The sequence below is a fragment of the Mercenaria mercenaria genome, chromosome 18 (genome assembly GCF_021730395.1).
Source record: "Mercenaria mercenaria strain notata chromosome 18, MADL_Memer_1, whole genome shotgun sequence".
NCBI classification, from domain to species: Eukaryota; Metazoa; Mollusca; class Bivalvia; order Venerida; family Veneridae; genus Mercenaria; species Mercenaria mercenaria.
The window spans coordinates 13183810-13199861 of NC_069378.1; the positions used below are offsets into that span (position 1 = coordinate 13183810).

At 33.9% G+C, this 16052-nt stretch overlaps 1 protein-coding gene across 1 annotated transcript in view; it reads right to left on the minus strand.

Annotated features, from left to right (window-relative positions):
• LOC123537965 (neurogenic locus notch homolog protein 1-like) overlaps positions 1-16052 on the minus strand; it is a 64765-nt gene that overhangs the window by 27419 nt on the left and 21294 nt on the right. The window contains exons 9-14 of the mRNA XM_053529667.1: positions 14377-14493; positions 11639-11749; positions 10524-10702; positions 10015-10143; positions 8463-8555; positions 1437-1506 (exon numbers count right to left, since the gene is read on the minus strand). Of these exons, the coding sequence (XP_053385642.1) occupies positions 1437-1506; positions 8463-8555; positions 10015-10143; positions 10524-10702; positions 11639-11749; positions 14377-14493 (699 nt within the window). The remainder of the gene's footprint in view (positions 1-1436; positions 1507-8462; positions 8556-10014; positions 10144-10523; positions 10703-11638; positions 11750-14376; positions 14494-16052) is intronic.

Consider the following 16052-nt stretch of genomic DNA (forward strand, 5'->3'; position numbering starts at 1 on the left):
CAGCATGTGTAGTAAAACCTTTCCTCATCCCAGGAATTTCATACAATACTAAAGACACCTTTTAGATGTGGTTGCTCACCATTTCTAAATACCTCACTAGGTCAAGGAAGTAAAGGCACTTCAGTTTTGTTCTGCCGCATTTTCTTTCTAGTCTCAATAGATAGTCGACATTTCAAGTAATAGTTAAACCAAACTGGTAAATACGATATAGAAAGGAAGTAGATTTGAAGATTAATCCCCCTACAAGCTTACTAAGGTCCAACAATGTTATTGCCATATCTACAGTTTGCAAGCCATTAAGCTTGCTTTGTTGAACAAATGTTTACATATATTTAACTGTAAGTGGTAGCGCTCAAAAATGCAATTTTTCTTCTAAAAATGTTATAATAAGACCTTATTAAGGACTCATTCATTGGGTGATTCTACTACTTAAGTTCCCTTTTTGCAACTGTTAATACTCAGTTGTCTAAAGATATTGGATTAAATAAGACTGATCTCATCAGATCCCGAAAGAACACATATCAAATGTTTCTGTGTGTGAAAAATATATCATTTTGTAGTTAAACTGCATGTATTTATTTACAGTTGGACTGATACCTTCCATAGCACAACAATGGATATCTAATTCATATACATTTTGTAGATGTCTGGGACTATAATAGTTACAGTTAGAATGAAAGAGTTATCAGATACAGCGAGTGTGTGAGGGAAAGGGGTGGGATGGAATTCGTCATATTTCATACAGATATGCTTATCTTTATCCAAATTTAGACGCATGCATGTTACACCCACAAGTTCATATGCTGAAATTTGGCCATAAACAATGCTTGTTTTTGTAAAGCTGCAGAAAGATTGATTGTTAAAGTCATATCTTACTATTACCGGTATACTTAAAGTAAATCAAAACTGCTAGTGCTAATTTGTGTTGCCTTCTACAACAGTATCCTACTGATGACACTATCATATTTTATTTGCAGCAGGCTTCCTGTATTAAATTTTGGAAAAGCTGCACACTTACATGTAAAGAGTGTTCTAGTGACGATGATGTTTAAATGAAAAGAAAATCAGATAACAACTCTTTAAAGAAACCTTATAAATTCAATCCTTTACTATTTAGAAATATAAATTTCCATTTCTTAATTAGAAAAACAGTTCTTTTTGAAGGCTAGATTGAATATATAAGGGCATACTAACTGAAATATAGCTGCCATTTTGAAATTCAAAATGGCCGCCACACTGATGGTCGAAAAAAATGTTACCAATGGAATTCTTAAAAAGGATCACAGCTTTCATAAAAACATAACTTTTCAAAATATAGGAAAAAAAGTCACAGGATTACAATTTGCCACATGCTATTTAGAGATCCCTTTTCTGACAATAAAATTGTTCAATTGAGAGTTGTATGAAACGCTATCTGACTATATAGTAATATTTACCTGCTGCATTTTCTGTATAACTGTACCTGCAGTACAACAGGAGCAGCATCAGCAGTGGGCATATGATATTCTACAACAGAAACAACAGCAGCAGACATTTAGTACTTCCTTTAAAAAGACATACATTTACTTATTGGATTTATCCAGTCCCGAAATATAAGTGAAATAACAGCTTCTACTACCTTTAACCGGCCACATTTCTTAAATTTACACCAGGTATATAATAAATGCTGAATTGTGTTACAAAAATACATTACTTTAATTCATGCGTTTCATTTTACAGTTTGTTACATCATTTTAATTGACAGTATTTTAAATTGTTGTTATTTAAATATATATCCATATGGTGAACTGGCTTATAGCCATTTGTGTTATATTTTTAATCATCATCATCTTTTTTTTGTAAGTAAAAATTCAAGAATATTTTGCTTATATCAAAGTTAATCAGTAATGTCAACAAATCAACATGTTTCTGATTGACCTATTCACTTTGATAAGACTTTAAGGATGTCTTGAAAAAAATATTTGATTTCTTTTACATCGGTAGAATTTTGTTGACTTGACAAGGAAGTAAACCACAATGTATTTGTCGTGATTCACAATCAATTTGATACGAATCACAATGTTTAAGTATTTAAATCAACAGACGTTTTCAAAATCTAAAATGTCATTTAGTTGTAAAACAAGTTTTTAACAAGAGAAAGGCTTAGCGTAAAGTATAAACCATGAGAACGTAAGATATTTACCACAAAAAAAAGTAAAAAAGAGAAAAACGATTAAAAAGAAACCTGGAAAAAAAATAATTATAAAAAGTACTTCTAAATTCTAACGAATATATAATAAACAAACCATGTTCCCAGTTAATGTGCCATGTCTATATACAAAGTGACCAATACATTTTGTTACAAGACGTGTAATACATAGATAACGTTTTTAGTTCATTTAAGTGAAATGTTAGTGCACAATTGTATGTCATTTTGATGCATGAAACGTTCCATGTAAGCGATAGCTGTTGACAACAAAAGTCATCTTTAACGCGGAAGAAATAAATATTACAAAAAGTATCCAATACATGTATATTAATAATATCTCAACTATCAAAGCTATGGTGGCATATTTGAAAACAATGGCACAAAATACATTCGTAATGCACACGGAAGAAATGTTCGTAACTTGAGGCAATTTTGTTTCTGTATTAGGTCAATCTGTGTGCACCAAAGTTTTACTTACTAATAATATGAGCCGTGCCATGGGAAAACCAACATAGTGGGTGTGCGACCAGCATGGATCCAGACCAGCCTGCGCATCCGCGCAGTCTGGCCAGGACCCATGCTGTTCGCTAACAGTTTCTCCAATTCCAATAGGCTTTAAAAGCGAACAGCATGGAGCCTGACCAGACTGCGCGGATGCGCAGGCTGGTCTGGATCCATGCTGGTCGCACACCCACTATGTTGGTTTTCCCATGGCACGGCTCAATTATAAGGATACGACATTAATTTAAAAGGAGTTTTTCAATCATCCGATTATACTTTTAATAATAAAATAATATTTGCATTTAATCAAGGTCAATGATCCTATAGGAACATCCATGTTCGAAGATTCAAAAAGGAAATATTTCTACATTGAGTACATAGATGTCTGGCGTGCTTATATGTGCACATAAAGAAAAAACGTATTGACAGTGAAGACTTTAAAACATATGAAGACATTGGGACACTCCCTTGGAACAGACAGCAGAATAACGTAGTCAGGGAGTTCATATTTATAAGCAATGTCACTGATTTGACCTATTCCGCAGATGCGTAATTTTCAAATGTTGGGCATGCTGAGCATATATTGTCACAACTGAAAACACACCCTTTAAGAAATCCTCTTAATGACAATTGAGAGTTGTATGAAACTGACTATAGAACCCCCACCCCCATTTAAGAAAAATGATGCTTTAACAAAATCAAGAAAAAGTACTAGCATTTTTGATAACTTTCTGTGTGCATTTAGAAAAGGTCATAGTTGCCAGACAACTCTTCTTAGACTGCTGGAAGACTGGAGACAGGCTATTGACAACAATGAAAACGTAGCATCTATAATAATTTAATTGATTTATCTAAGGCCTTTGACTGCCTTTCACACGATATACTTCTTTCAAAATTAGCATACGGGTTGTCAGGGCCTGTCTCCACTCTACTGCAGTTATATCTTAGAAACAGAAAACAGCGAATAAAAACTGGAAACATTGTCAGTTCATGGGCCAAAATAAATAAGAGGGTACACCAGGGCTCTATATTAGGACCCCTGCTATTTAACATCTTTGTAAATGATATTTTCTATTTCATAGAAAAAAAAACAACAACATTATATAACTTTGCAGATGATAACACCCTATCTTTCCATTCACCAGATTTTGACAACCTAATCCATACTTTACAAAGTGAAAGTAATATCTTCATGGATTGGCTTAATTTTAATAACATGCAAGCAAAGCCTGATAAATTTCTATCAATAGCGGTTGATAAAATCAAAGGCCTGAAGGGCCTGAGGGTCGGTTAATGATTGATGTACTGGTAGTATAGTCTGCCAGTTTCAGTTTGTTTTTACTTGTTGTTTTTTTCCCAACAGGGCAAATGTATCAAACTGTAACGTGGCAATATGGGGGGAGGGTGTGGGAGGATACCCCCTCCTGCAAGTAGGGTTTGGGGTATCACCACTAGACAATTTTGAAAATGTACACCCTTGATACAGCCTTTGGTGCGATTTCTAACTGAACATTTTATGTTTCAATTTCTAAATATAACCTAGGTTCTTTTTAGTATTACAATATCCAAAGTATGACTGACAGTCATTTCATATTTTTACTTTCAGGTCATGCCACAGGACTAAAATATAAGTCTGACATAGATTCTATGTATGTGTTATAAAAATAAATTCTAGAATCATATCTGTTACAATAATATCTATCATGTCTGATACTTGAACGTTAAAATTTCATAACACAGCTCGATATTTACCCAAAATATTTTATCCGGATACGTACACTTTTCTTAATACCGCCAAAACCTCCAGTTTCAACAATATTTTTTACAAGTTGTGATGATACGAAGACAGTTTAGCAGCAATTGGCAGTATCTGACATTGAAGTTTACGGTGATATTACCTCTTATTTAAATCATTTCATAAAAGTTGTTTCGTTTCGTCAAAGCTGTCTAACAGAGACGATCACTTTCGATTTCGAAAACTACAAGAAAATACAATTTAATGTTTCGCCGATTGTGTATTTCTCGAAAAATAAGAAATAAAATCATTTTTAAAATCAGCAGTAATTAAACAATCCAGTAAGAGCTTCTTCTCCCGATAGTTTATCCGCTTAGTGACTGCAAAATTCAACCCATGTGTCATCATGAATGGGTGACGGTTTCATTTTTTGCGACCTGAATCGTAAGCAAATTATCCGAACCAGAAATGTTTTTAGAAAGGTTACGATTTAGAACGAAGTTATAGACGTTTGCATTTTCGCGCGATTTTGCATCTTTTTTATCTGGCCGTAAATGGTATCAAATGAAAAAGAACATGCTCTACAAAATATATTTTCCTGATCTTTATAACAGTTGCGAGACGTCTGCTTATATGTTAAAAAAATCAAAACTAGAACTGTCTACAATACAATTATATTTAAAAGTATAATTTTCACTTCCCTATCTACCGTGTTAGGTGTGTTAGGCATTTGATTATGACAAACTTAAAAAAAAAACAAAAACAAAAAACATTGTGACAATGCGCTGAATCACATGCGATAGTAAGACATACATATGGCTTATCGCAGCGCTTATGCTGATATTTGGGAAATGACTGCTTCAGTACGTCATACGACTTTTTGATATAGCTTAATGCTGCAAAAGTTAAAAACAACTATCGAGGACATGCGGCAGTATGCTATCATATTCATTCTTCCAACTATATATTCGTCGCAAGAGCTTAACAATTTTTGTATATATATTTTTACGTAAAGCTGTTCGTCCGAATTTGATTCATTACACCTTGTCGGATTTTACTGACACTTCCATGTAGTGATTGGTGTCAAGCCTTCTCTGCATAACGTTCTGTTCCGTGATATTTTGTCGCAGTCATTTGAAGTTTGTTAACCTTATATACATGTAGAATAGAAAAAAAAACTCATCTATTTAGTGTGTTTATGTCTATAAAACGCATTGCGTAAGTTTAATATTTGCTATTTTAATTGTTGCAATTGCTTGTGTCGGACTGAGATTGTTCCTCTAGTTCCTTATACGTGAACTTTCGTAAGTAATGGTTATGTCTTACAACTCTTCAATACACTCTAAAATATTTAATACGGCAAATAAAGTACCAGCGATCTAATTTGTTAGCGAACTTGGCCGATATATTAAGTCTTTTCGCATTCTGACCAAGTTTTGATGAAGATCAAATCAAGGTTTTAAATTCCAAGTAAGAAAGCGTACAGTGCCAATTTGTCCAAATTTGTCAATAAAATGGCGAAATCTCTACATTTTCTTAGCAGATCTAGCAGGTTATCAAAATTGGCCGGGATAGTATGCATATTAACATTGTGATCATGTTTGGTGAATATGGGCAACTTTTAGGTGTCGCCCGAATCCCTACGCGGGTGATTTAGTTACTACACATGTATACCTTGAGGAAAGTATATAATATATAGTTTCTTTAAGAGCATGCATTTTATGCAAAGACCGTACATTGGTATATTTGAAAGGAATACCTACCCTACTTTCAACGAATATTTTGAGGGAGGGGGATATCTACAAAAAAAGTATGGTAAAACAGATCCATATCTTACTTTGAAAAATGGATATCAATAATCGAGCCGGAAGATTTTACATATTACATACAGATATATAATTTTCACTGACAGTCTTAATGAATCCTGGGGCCGTATTCATAAAGCATCTTAAGTATAACTTTTGACATAAGTTTAAGATTTTATTTAAGTTTGTGGTGATTTCAACTTAAGTCTTAGTAAAAACTTAAGTTCTAGTCATAAAACAGCTAAAACTTAAGATACGTAAGAAATGACTTAAGTCAGAAAATAACATAGCGTGTTGAGTACGATTAAAGTGGCCATATTCATAAAGCATCTTAAGTATAAGTATAAGAAATTGATTATTTACTTAAGTATTACTTAGGTTAGAAATTTATTTTACTTAAGTATATTTGTTATTCATAAAACAACTTAATAAGTATTTTTTGTTTTTTATTTAGGACGAAAACATTTAAAAAAAACAACATTAATTTCAGACAGATACAACATGCACAATTATGTTTAAAGTGCTTTTATCTGAAAACAACACTTTAATCGTACTCACCACGCTATTTTATTTTCTGACTTAAGTCATTTCTTACGTATCTTAAGTTTTAGCTGTTTTATGACTAGAACTTAAGTTTTTACTTAAGTTGAAATCACCACAAACTTAAGTAAAATCTTAAACTTAAGTCAAAACTTATACTTAAGATGCTTTATGAATACGGCCCCAGATCTATCAAGGGCTCAAATAATAATTATACACGAAACATATCGCCTAATGCAACACTTAGGCTTTAGCAATTTTTTCATTACTCAATTAAACACTTGAAATATTACAGGCATTTGAAAAAATAATATCTTAAAAGCAAGTTAAAAGTAAAGAGAAACCAAATTTTGCAATTTTCATTTTGATTTAATTTGAATACCTGAACCCAGTTTAAAAGCTGCAATACGAACTGATAAATAAATTGCATCTGTTTAATTCATTCGCTCATATTTTTATGTTTAGCAGTAATGAAGTTTTTGTATCGAACAGCAATTTTTGTGACTGATATCACGACTACAGAGTTCAGTACTGGGCGATTTACTTAAATTGGATCAGTTTCCAAGAATATCGGCCTAGAGTGGATGCAGCAGAGGTAGATATGACTACTTCCGTGGGTTCGACTGGAAATAGTTGTTACATACATGACAGGTTTGGACTTTTGTCGTCTACCCACACTTTTAAAGTTTAATCTATCGATCTGTACATACGGAATATAAAGCGTAACCCCAGTGGGTACAAGTTGCTTCTAGTTATAATATATTTTATTGTTTCAGCAACTGTATACTTAATTTTACTCTTGTAAGAAAGTTCTCTAAACAATAAGATCAGTTAGTTTGCCAGCATTATCGACGCAGTGCAGAGAGCCATGAAAATACCCCATGCAGTAAGTCATATGTAAAAGTTCCATTTAAAACTTTCGTATAGCTTACTGGGTTAGCAAGTGAACCAAAAATCTCTAAAATATTTTTTAAGTTATCGATAGCTGAAACTTCCAATAAGTGGAAACATTTCTCGTCCTTTACAAAGGAAACTCAATAGCCTATGGTTAACTTAATATAACTACTGCCAAATAAACCGTTTTAGTTTTTATTTGCAGCAGCATCTTGTTAACACATCTATGGAAATATCGAAATAACTGATGCACTAAGCCATGAAGAACTACGTTACACCTAACTGAGCACTAATCCATATTGCTGCACTAAGCCATATGAACTTCGGCAGTAAGCCGTATGTATGGCTTACTGCCGCATATGGCTCAGTATGTTGTAACAAAGCATGATTTTGTAAGTGAAGTTTGGCAAGTATTTTTTCAGCATGAACATTTTACTTATGATATTAGTATTTCTGTTTGTAAAGTCAAAAATAGTATTTCTGTTCATATTTTTATCATTTGTTTGACCATTCTTATCATTTGTTTGACCTAAATATTACTGGTTTGTATCCGTAATAAGAGTTGGCTCCGTTGTCAAAAGTTAAGCAATGGGAAACGTGAACCTTTAATACTAGACAGGTATAAGATTCAATATAGGAAATGACTACATGAAACAAAGTTTAAAAAGGTTATGATAGAAAAATAAAATTGCACTGAACGAATCACCAAGCAGAATTAAATTTACTTAAAATGCTTGATTTATTTTCTTCAAAGTTACATTCAGTAGATGCAACTAATTTCCAAAAATTACAAAATTACGAAATAGTTGGCTGGGTCACTGTCCACATTCCCATTACTTGTGCCATTCACGTTATACACGTGCGGAGTTGATGTACATCCCTGGCGTATCATCTGAAGTGAGCATATGGAAGTTGGTAAGAACGTTTCATTGGTGCACAATGTCATTAAATTAACAGTATATCAAATTAGATACAAGAACATAATTTTAATTATTCATCAGTATATCGAATGTAGTATGTAAAATTGCAGCACGTCCGAATCTCAGACCGTGAAGGCACGATCTAATCTATTTGAATACCGACAGAGGTATTGCATTACAAGGATGCAAGATGTATATTCACAAGTCAAATTTATGTTGTCAACTTAGCAACATTGATATGCACATGTAACAAAGCAAGATGAGCTATTAGTAACTTTCTTTTATTGCTTTCAAAACAGTCAATGTTTCAATAAATTATACAAGTGATGAAACGTCTTTTTGCGTGTCTATGTATTTTTATCAATTTCGATCAAATTATTTACAGCTTTTATATGTAGCAACGGTCTTCCTTTTCACTGACAAAAAATAAAATTATGATCATTTAACTGTATATTGTGTTTTATCAATAAAAAAACAATAATGTTATATCAGGCATTCGAAACACGTCCATTGGTTTGTTTTGTTCTATTTGAGTTTAACGTCACACCGACACAATGAATGGTCATATGGTGAATCTCCAGCTGTGGTGGTGGAGGTGTCCCCCCGTGCATTATTTCATCACGGGTTCCCGGATAGAACAACTAACCTTCCGTAAGCCATCTGGAAGGCTTCCTCACATGAAGCATTCAACGCCTCGGTTGTATCCCCTTTATTTTGGCTTCCGAGGTCCAGGGACGGTGCACGATTGTTTTATCCTGCTTGTTTGTGTGCTTGTGTGTCTAAAGCGGTGTTTATGTTAGTTAGTTTGGTGTTGCTGTGTGTTTATCTTTGATACATGAGTCTGCATGATCTGCGCTATTGTGGTTTAGGTTGTAGTGTAACAGTGATTAAGGAAGGTGGCATTCATTTTGTATATTCATACTTGTTCTACTTTGCCCTTCAACCTCCTCCCCCACACCCTTTCTACACCTTACTTCTTCCTCCCCCCTCTATCTATATTTGGTATAAATTTATTTGTACTTGTTAGATTTTTGAAGCAACCCATCTGTAATATGTTTCTGTTACAGCTTCTTTTTGATGTGGGCCTACTTTGCAAATGCGTTGCTCTGAGGCTGTGTTTTAGAATCGTTTAGTGCAAACACTAACAAATGAATAGTGTCCTTAAAATAGGTTAATTCGGTGTCACACGCTCAATAGGTATTTAATTTTATCCTAACATGCAAGACTTCAGACTTTTTTTTTAATTTTGGATGCAAACGTAGGCATAAGAAATGAGATGGATTTACCGTTCGAGTGATCTTCTATTTATTCAAATATATATTCATATTGGACTCTGATTTTTATAACTATTGTGAATAGCACTGTCTTTATTCACACAAAATAGAGCACTAATAGCTATAGACGTACACCTATGTACGGATTGATACGTACAATGAATCCCGTTCCGTCTTGAAGACAGGCCGTGAGCACACCTGCTGTGTCTGGTTCAATCATTCCATTCTTATAGGCAAAAATGGGAGTGTATGGTTTAATTGTTCCACTGTTACATTGCGGCATAACCTATAATAAATATTATTAAAATATGAAAAGTGGAAGTCGCCTGTCGCTCAACGCGACAATAATGAAACCTAACATTACATTTAGTATGGGATTCATGGTCTGAAATAAAAACTACTTGATGACCATTACTTAAGTCTATATCGTAAGAACTAAGAACGTTTTATAAGATCAATAAAAGACACACTGACTCACGCAAATGTATGGACATAAGTAAGTGTGGTAAGTATTGGGATAACATTTGTTTCGAGGTTGTTTGTATGAAAGTTGTAATACTTTAACAATTTAATGAGGTGTTTATGTTACAAACACCAAACATGTCATGTTAAACGGGTGCTAAAGGCAAACACAACGAAAACTACAAACCTTCCCGCAAGCGTTACCTCAAGTCCTTTAGTCCAGGTAGACTGTTCTCCAAGTTGGCAACATTGCCTAAGAAGAGCCTCATTTGAAGCATAAATGGAAGACCCTGGGCATGTAGAGGCATTGTTGTAGCTAACTGGCCTCTGTTTAACAACTGATTCAAGAGTGCATATATGGTTGCATTCCTTTGGTTGACCATCTGAAGGTAAATTTAAAAAAAAAATCTGACTTGTTTCACAGAGTTCTCAGGGAACAATGTCTTATCTGATCTGAGTACTGCCAAAGCTTACATGTAATGTAATCAAGAACACAGCAAAAACTATTTGCTTTCGAAATTTAGGAAATAAGCCAATTTTGAACCTGACCATCCAGACACACATGTACACGTGTACTGACCAGCCTGGTCAGTTATGTACCTTGGCATCATTTTGTCATGGATTACTGGAAGCACACACGTCATATACCAAAATATTGTAAAAAATTCAGAGTACTTGTTAAAAAACTGTTGTATATCATGTTGTAGGGTTGATAGACAGCTTGTTCATTTACTATATAGGTGCTTTGCGTTTGAACACGACGAAACGTGAAACAGAAAAAAAAGCTATTACGTTCAATGGCAGCGTTTTCTTGGTCTATTTTTTTTTCGTTAACATATTATCGGCACAGTCGACTTATACAAAAAACTAGAAACGGAATTTCTGGGGTTTTCAACTCTTTATAAAATATCACACTGTGAATAAGAGTCCGTTTTTTGTTGGTTCATACAGTTTCGGATTTTCTTGAAGAATTCAGATAATTTATCAAGACAAACGCAGCTGTATGATCCTTTAGTATTGGTACATAAACCATGCTTGCATGGGTTACCCGTACATTCGTTTTCATCTAAATAAGTATGTAAATGATACTACATCAATAAATTTGGCAAATTTTGCTATTGTCTTGGTAAATGGTAAAAATATTCCGTGGTAACTTTCAATGTTTGTCTCTTATATATTTTGAAGAAAAGAATAAACTACTGCTACATGTATTTATAGAATTTTTATAGAATTTTGCATTTACAATGTGCCCTCTGCAATAATTATTACTGAAATCTTACGAAGGGAACCATTGTTCACAGTAATTCAACAAGTCTAACCTGTATCACAGTCGGAACCAGTCCATCCAGGAGAACAAACACAGCTATATGATCCTCGCGTGTTTGTACATGAACCATGTTTGCATGGGTTGTTCGTACATTCGTTGACATCTGAAAAGCATTTGCCTTGGAAAAAGATTTTTCCCACAATGGATAACAAATGAAAGATAAACATTTTTATCGTGTCAGCGAAAGGTAATTCGTTTAATGCTCATGACCAGAACCACTATTTAAGTGACTCCAAAATGTTACCGGAAGGCTGAGGTATTCTAATCGGTTAAAACCCATAACAGGTTGTTCTGTCTTGTTTGACCTTTCAAGAGAATAATATGCCAGCTTCCAAGATAAAACTATTGTGGTGGTCATGGTAATGATAAGACATGCAGCAACTTAAACTAAGATGATTCTAAAACCAGGCAAGATTGGAAATGTGTTAAATATAAAACATTCACTCATATTACTAGTATGTGAAAAAATTAACAGTATTTTTGTAGTTTGTTAAAAAGTGTCGCTTAAGATTAAATGTTTTTATTTTTACATTATTATTCAAAAATACATATTTACACTTTTTAGTGAACCAGTTTGTTCTGATGCTTTAAAGCGGCATGCCTCCAGACCGTTCGAAAGGCTTTAAAACTTAATTACTGACAAACTTTATGTTACAGAAACACATGAGAATTTGCTGTTTTTACTACTTTTTACGATGAAAATCGAAAAGCGTTTGTCACGCTTTTACTCCAGGGCCCAGTTGTTCGAAACTTTAACAGACTGTTAAACTAATTGCTTGTTAAATTTTGATTCAAAATACTAGTCTTGGTGGGAAACACTAGTATGATGTTTTAATTTTGCTGTAAAGACGTTTTAGTATTCATAATCCTTAAGCCATATATTTGTATTTCTAAGTTCTCTAAATAGTCGAAATTTTACTCTGTGAGTTAATCGTCTGTTAGCTTAATCAACTGTTAAAGTTTCGAACAACTGACTCCTGGTAAATTGTCTTGATTGTAAATACCTATATTTTGAAGTCATTATTCACTACTTCAGCTATAGCGCTATTGGTTACGACGACGGGAAAATGTCTTTATTGCCGCGGCGGTCCGAGGTTCGATTCCCGACGCGGTCATCTTTTTAAAAATATTTTAGAAACAAAAATTCGTATTCTAATGTTCATAATATGACCAAAACTTCAATTTGAAAGAAAGATTATTTTTTAGCCAAATCTGGAGGCATGCTGCTTTAAGATAATTTCAGTGTGAGCGCCCAGCTACTGTGAGAATATACTGATTCTTAGTCCTATAATAATTTGTTAATTCAAATATTGGTACAACTGCAATGCAAAATGTATATTTAATTTCATGAACTATAATAAAAATATGCAATATTTATACATTATAGTAATTGTTCATGTCACAAGAAAAACACTTATATCTTCAGCACAGGCTTAATCATATCTCATACATGGGAGGATTATAAAAAATAATCTAAGATACGGTATATTTTCGAGCAAAATACTAACAGAATGATGCTATTAAATACCTATAGAAGAGCAGTATAAATAAAAGATATTTTCCATTGGTATAAATAAGCCGCATGATTAATGATAAAAAGGCACTTTGACCTGTCGTCGGAGCCTAAACATAAAATGACCTCAAGCTCTGACATTTTGACGTCATAATAAGGTGAGTCTTGCAGAACTTAAAAGCTAATCACTACTGCAAAAATGACTAACCGATGCAAATGCTTAGATTTTCTCGCATAAGTTTTGGATTAAATAATATTAAAACAAGTACGGCCTTTAGGGATCGATGAATATGAGCCACACAATGAGAAGACCAACGTAGTGCGTTTGCGACCAGCATGGATCCAGACCAGCCTGCGCATACGCTGTTCGCTTTCAAAGCCTATTGCAATTATAGAAACTGTTAGCAAACAGCATGGATCCTGACCAGACTGCGGTCTGGAACCATGCTGGCCGCAAACGCACTATGTTGGTTTTCTCATGACGCGGCTCATTTATGAGGATTTATCGGCCTCTCTAAATGGCAATTATTGTATAACATAATATCTAGATATTAGAAAAATAGTCCATGAATTAGAAGATTCTTTGAAAAAAAAAATCGGCAACATTTACAAAAAAGGATGAAAATATTAATCGTATTCAGATATGCAAAGGGCATTCAACAGTTAATCATACCTGAATGTTGTTTCAATGAACATAGGTTTTACAATTACTGTATTGTTTTCATATTTTTAAGATAATTACATCAGCGAATTAAGAACGTCAGTTACAGAGTACATGAATCATTACATGCTACGTTCAAAAGGGATACTATATAAATATCATATGGCAGCGTGTGTGACCTTGATATTGTCAACCCGAGGGTAGAATGTCACCCGAGGCGAAAGCCGAGTGGTGACATTCTGTTTTGAGGGTTGACAAAATCACTTCATCTTTAGCGCGGTAACGCCTGTGTACAAATTGAATAGTGACGTCGCTACTATATGTGTACAAGGGAGGATATCATATGGCTAAAATATTGAAGGAGTTAATTGCCCTTACATGACATTCAAAATATCAGCGCGGTCACATGACCTGACAGTCACTTTCGCTTGGTCACGTGTCAAAAACGTTGAAAATGTTTTTGATAGTCAAAATATCTTTTTCTCGGGTAATTGGATTTTATCATTGTAGGCAAAAGAGAGCTATAATAAAGAAATATATCATGACATAACATTACCAGTCTGACACAGCGTCCCGTTCCACCCACTAGCACATGAGCAAGAAAAACCTCCCGGAGTGTTCAAACAAGTGGCTCCGTTTTGACAAAACCGGTACATTACACATTCATCTATATCTAAAAAAAAAACAATGAATGTTTTGCATAAGAGATTTTCTTTGCACCGAATTACATTATTCGGCGTAAATTACCTTCGTGATAGCAGTGTTTTCCGTAATCCCCCGATGATACCGGAACCAGATGTTATGGAGAAAACGTATGAAATGGAAACTTGCGATTGTCATAACCGGTTCTCTACTTTAAACGCCCTACACAATACTTATTTACTTTAACAAGAGGAAAATAGATAATTTCTGACACAAAATATCAAGTCCGAAAAACAAGTTTTATAGTGGCATGCCTCCAGATCGTTCGACAACAAAAATATTTTTTTTTAGATATCTTGAAATAAATGCTATATTTCTTAAGAAGGCTTTAAAACTTAATTACTGACACACTTTATGTTACGGAAACACATGAGAATTTGCTGTTTTTACTACTTTTTACGATGAAAATCGAAAATCGAAAAGCGTTTGTCACGCTTTCACTCCAGGTAAACTGTCTCGATTATAAATATCTATATTTTGAAGTCATTATTCACTACTTCAGCTAAAGCGCTATTGGTTACGACGACGGGAAAATGTCTTTATTGCCGCGGCGGTCCGGGGTTCGATTCCCAACGCGGTCATCTTTTTTCTTGATTTGGAATTTTTAAAATATTTTAGAAACAAAAATTCATATTCTAATGTTCATAATATGACCAAAACGTCAATTTGAAAGAAAGATTATTTTTTAGCCAAATCTGGAGGCATGCTGCTTTAACAAATATTTATCATGTGGGGAAGTTGGCAGTTACTTGCGGAGAACAGGTTTGTACTGGTACAGAAGCCAGGAAAACTGATTAGGTTAACTGCCCACCTTTACATCACTGAAATACTGTAAAAACGGCGTTAAACCAAAAACAAACAAACAAATGTATGACCGATTATTTTAGAAATCAACATACATAAACTGTGGTTAAATGGTCATGAAATTTATTAAAAAATGATAATATAGAAAAAAACGTACAGCATATATATATATATATGTCTGAGAGAAAAAATTTCAGAATTTGTTGTTTGGAAAGCGAAATCAATCTATGAACGTAAAGTTAATAGAATGTTGAGTTTTCTTTAGAAATGGTCGTTTGTTTAGAAATAACATTATATGAAAGAAATTTTCCTGAAAGTAAACAAGATTTATAAAACATGGCTTATAATTTAAACAATTTCTATATTTTACAAACTTATTGCAACTCAGGGTACTTCTCTTATTTTATGTAAGGAAGAGTGGTGTTTGGGAAGGTAGTGGGTAAAATCTAAAACGTTTTTGGTATCTCTCGACCCTGTAATGAACTGGTTTCGAGCAGAATAAACCGTAACAGGACTCTGGGTAATCGGTATTGTGAAATCATCCGCGAGAGATCGATCCTCCCAATGCCACTCATAAATTTCGCCGATGCTACGGGAGCATAGCTAGTATGTATGACCGATTATGGGAGAGATCAATAAACATAAACTGTGATTAAATGATCATGAAATGACCATGTTTATTTAATAAATGATATCATAGAAAACATACATCACATGTATTTGTAT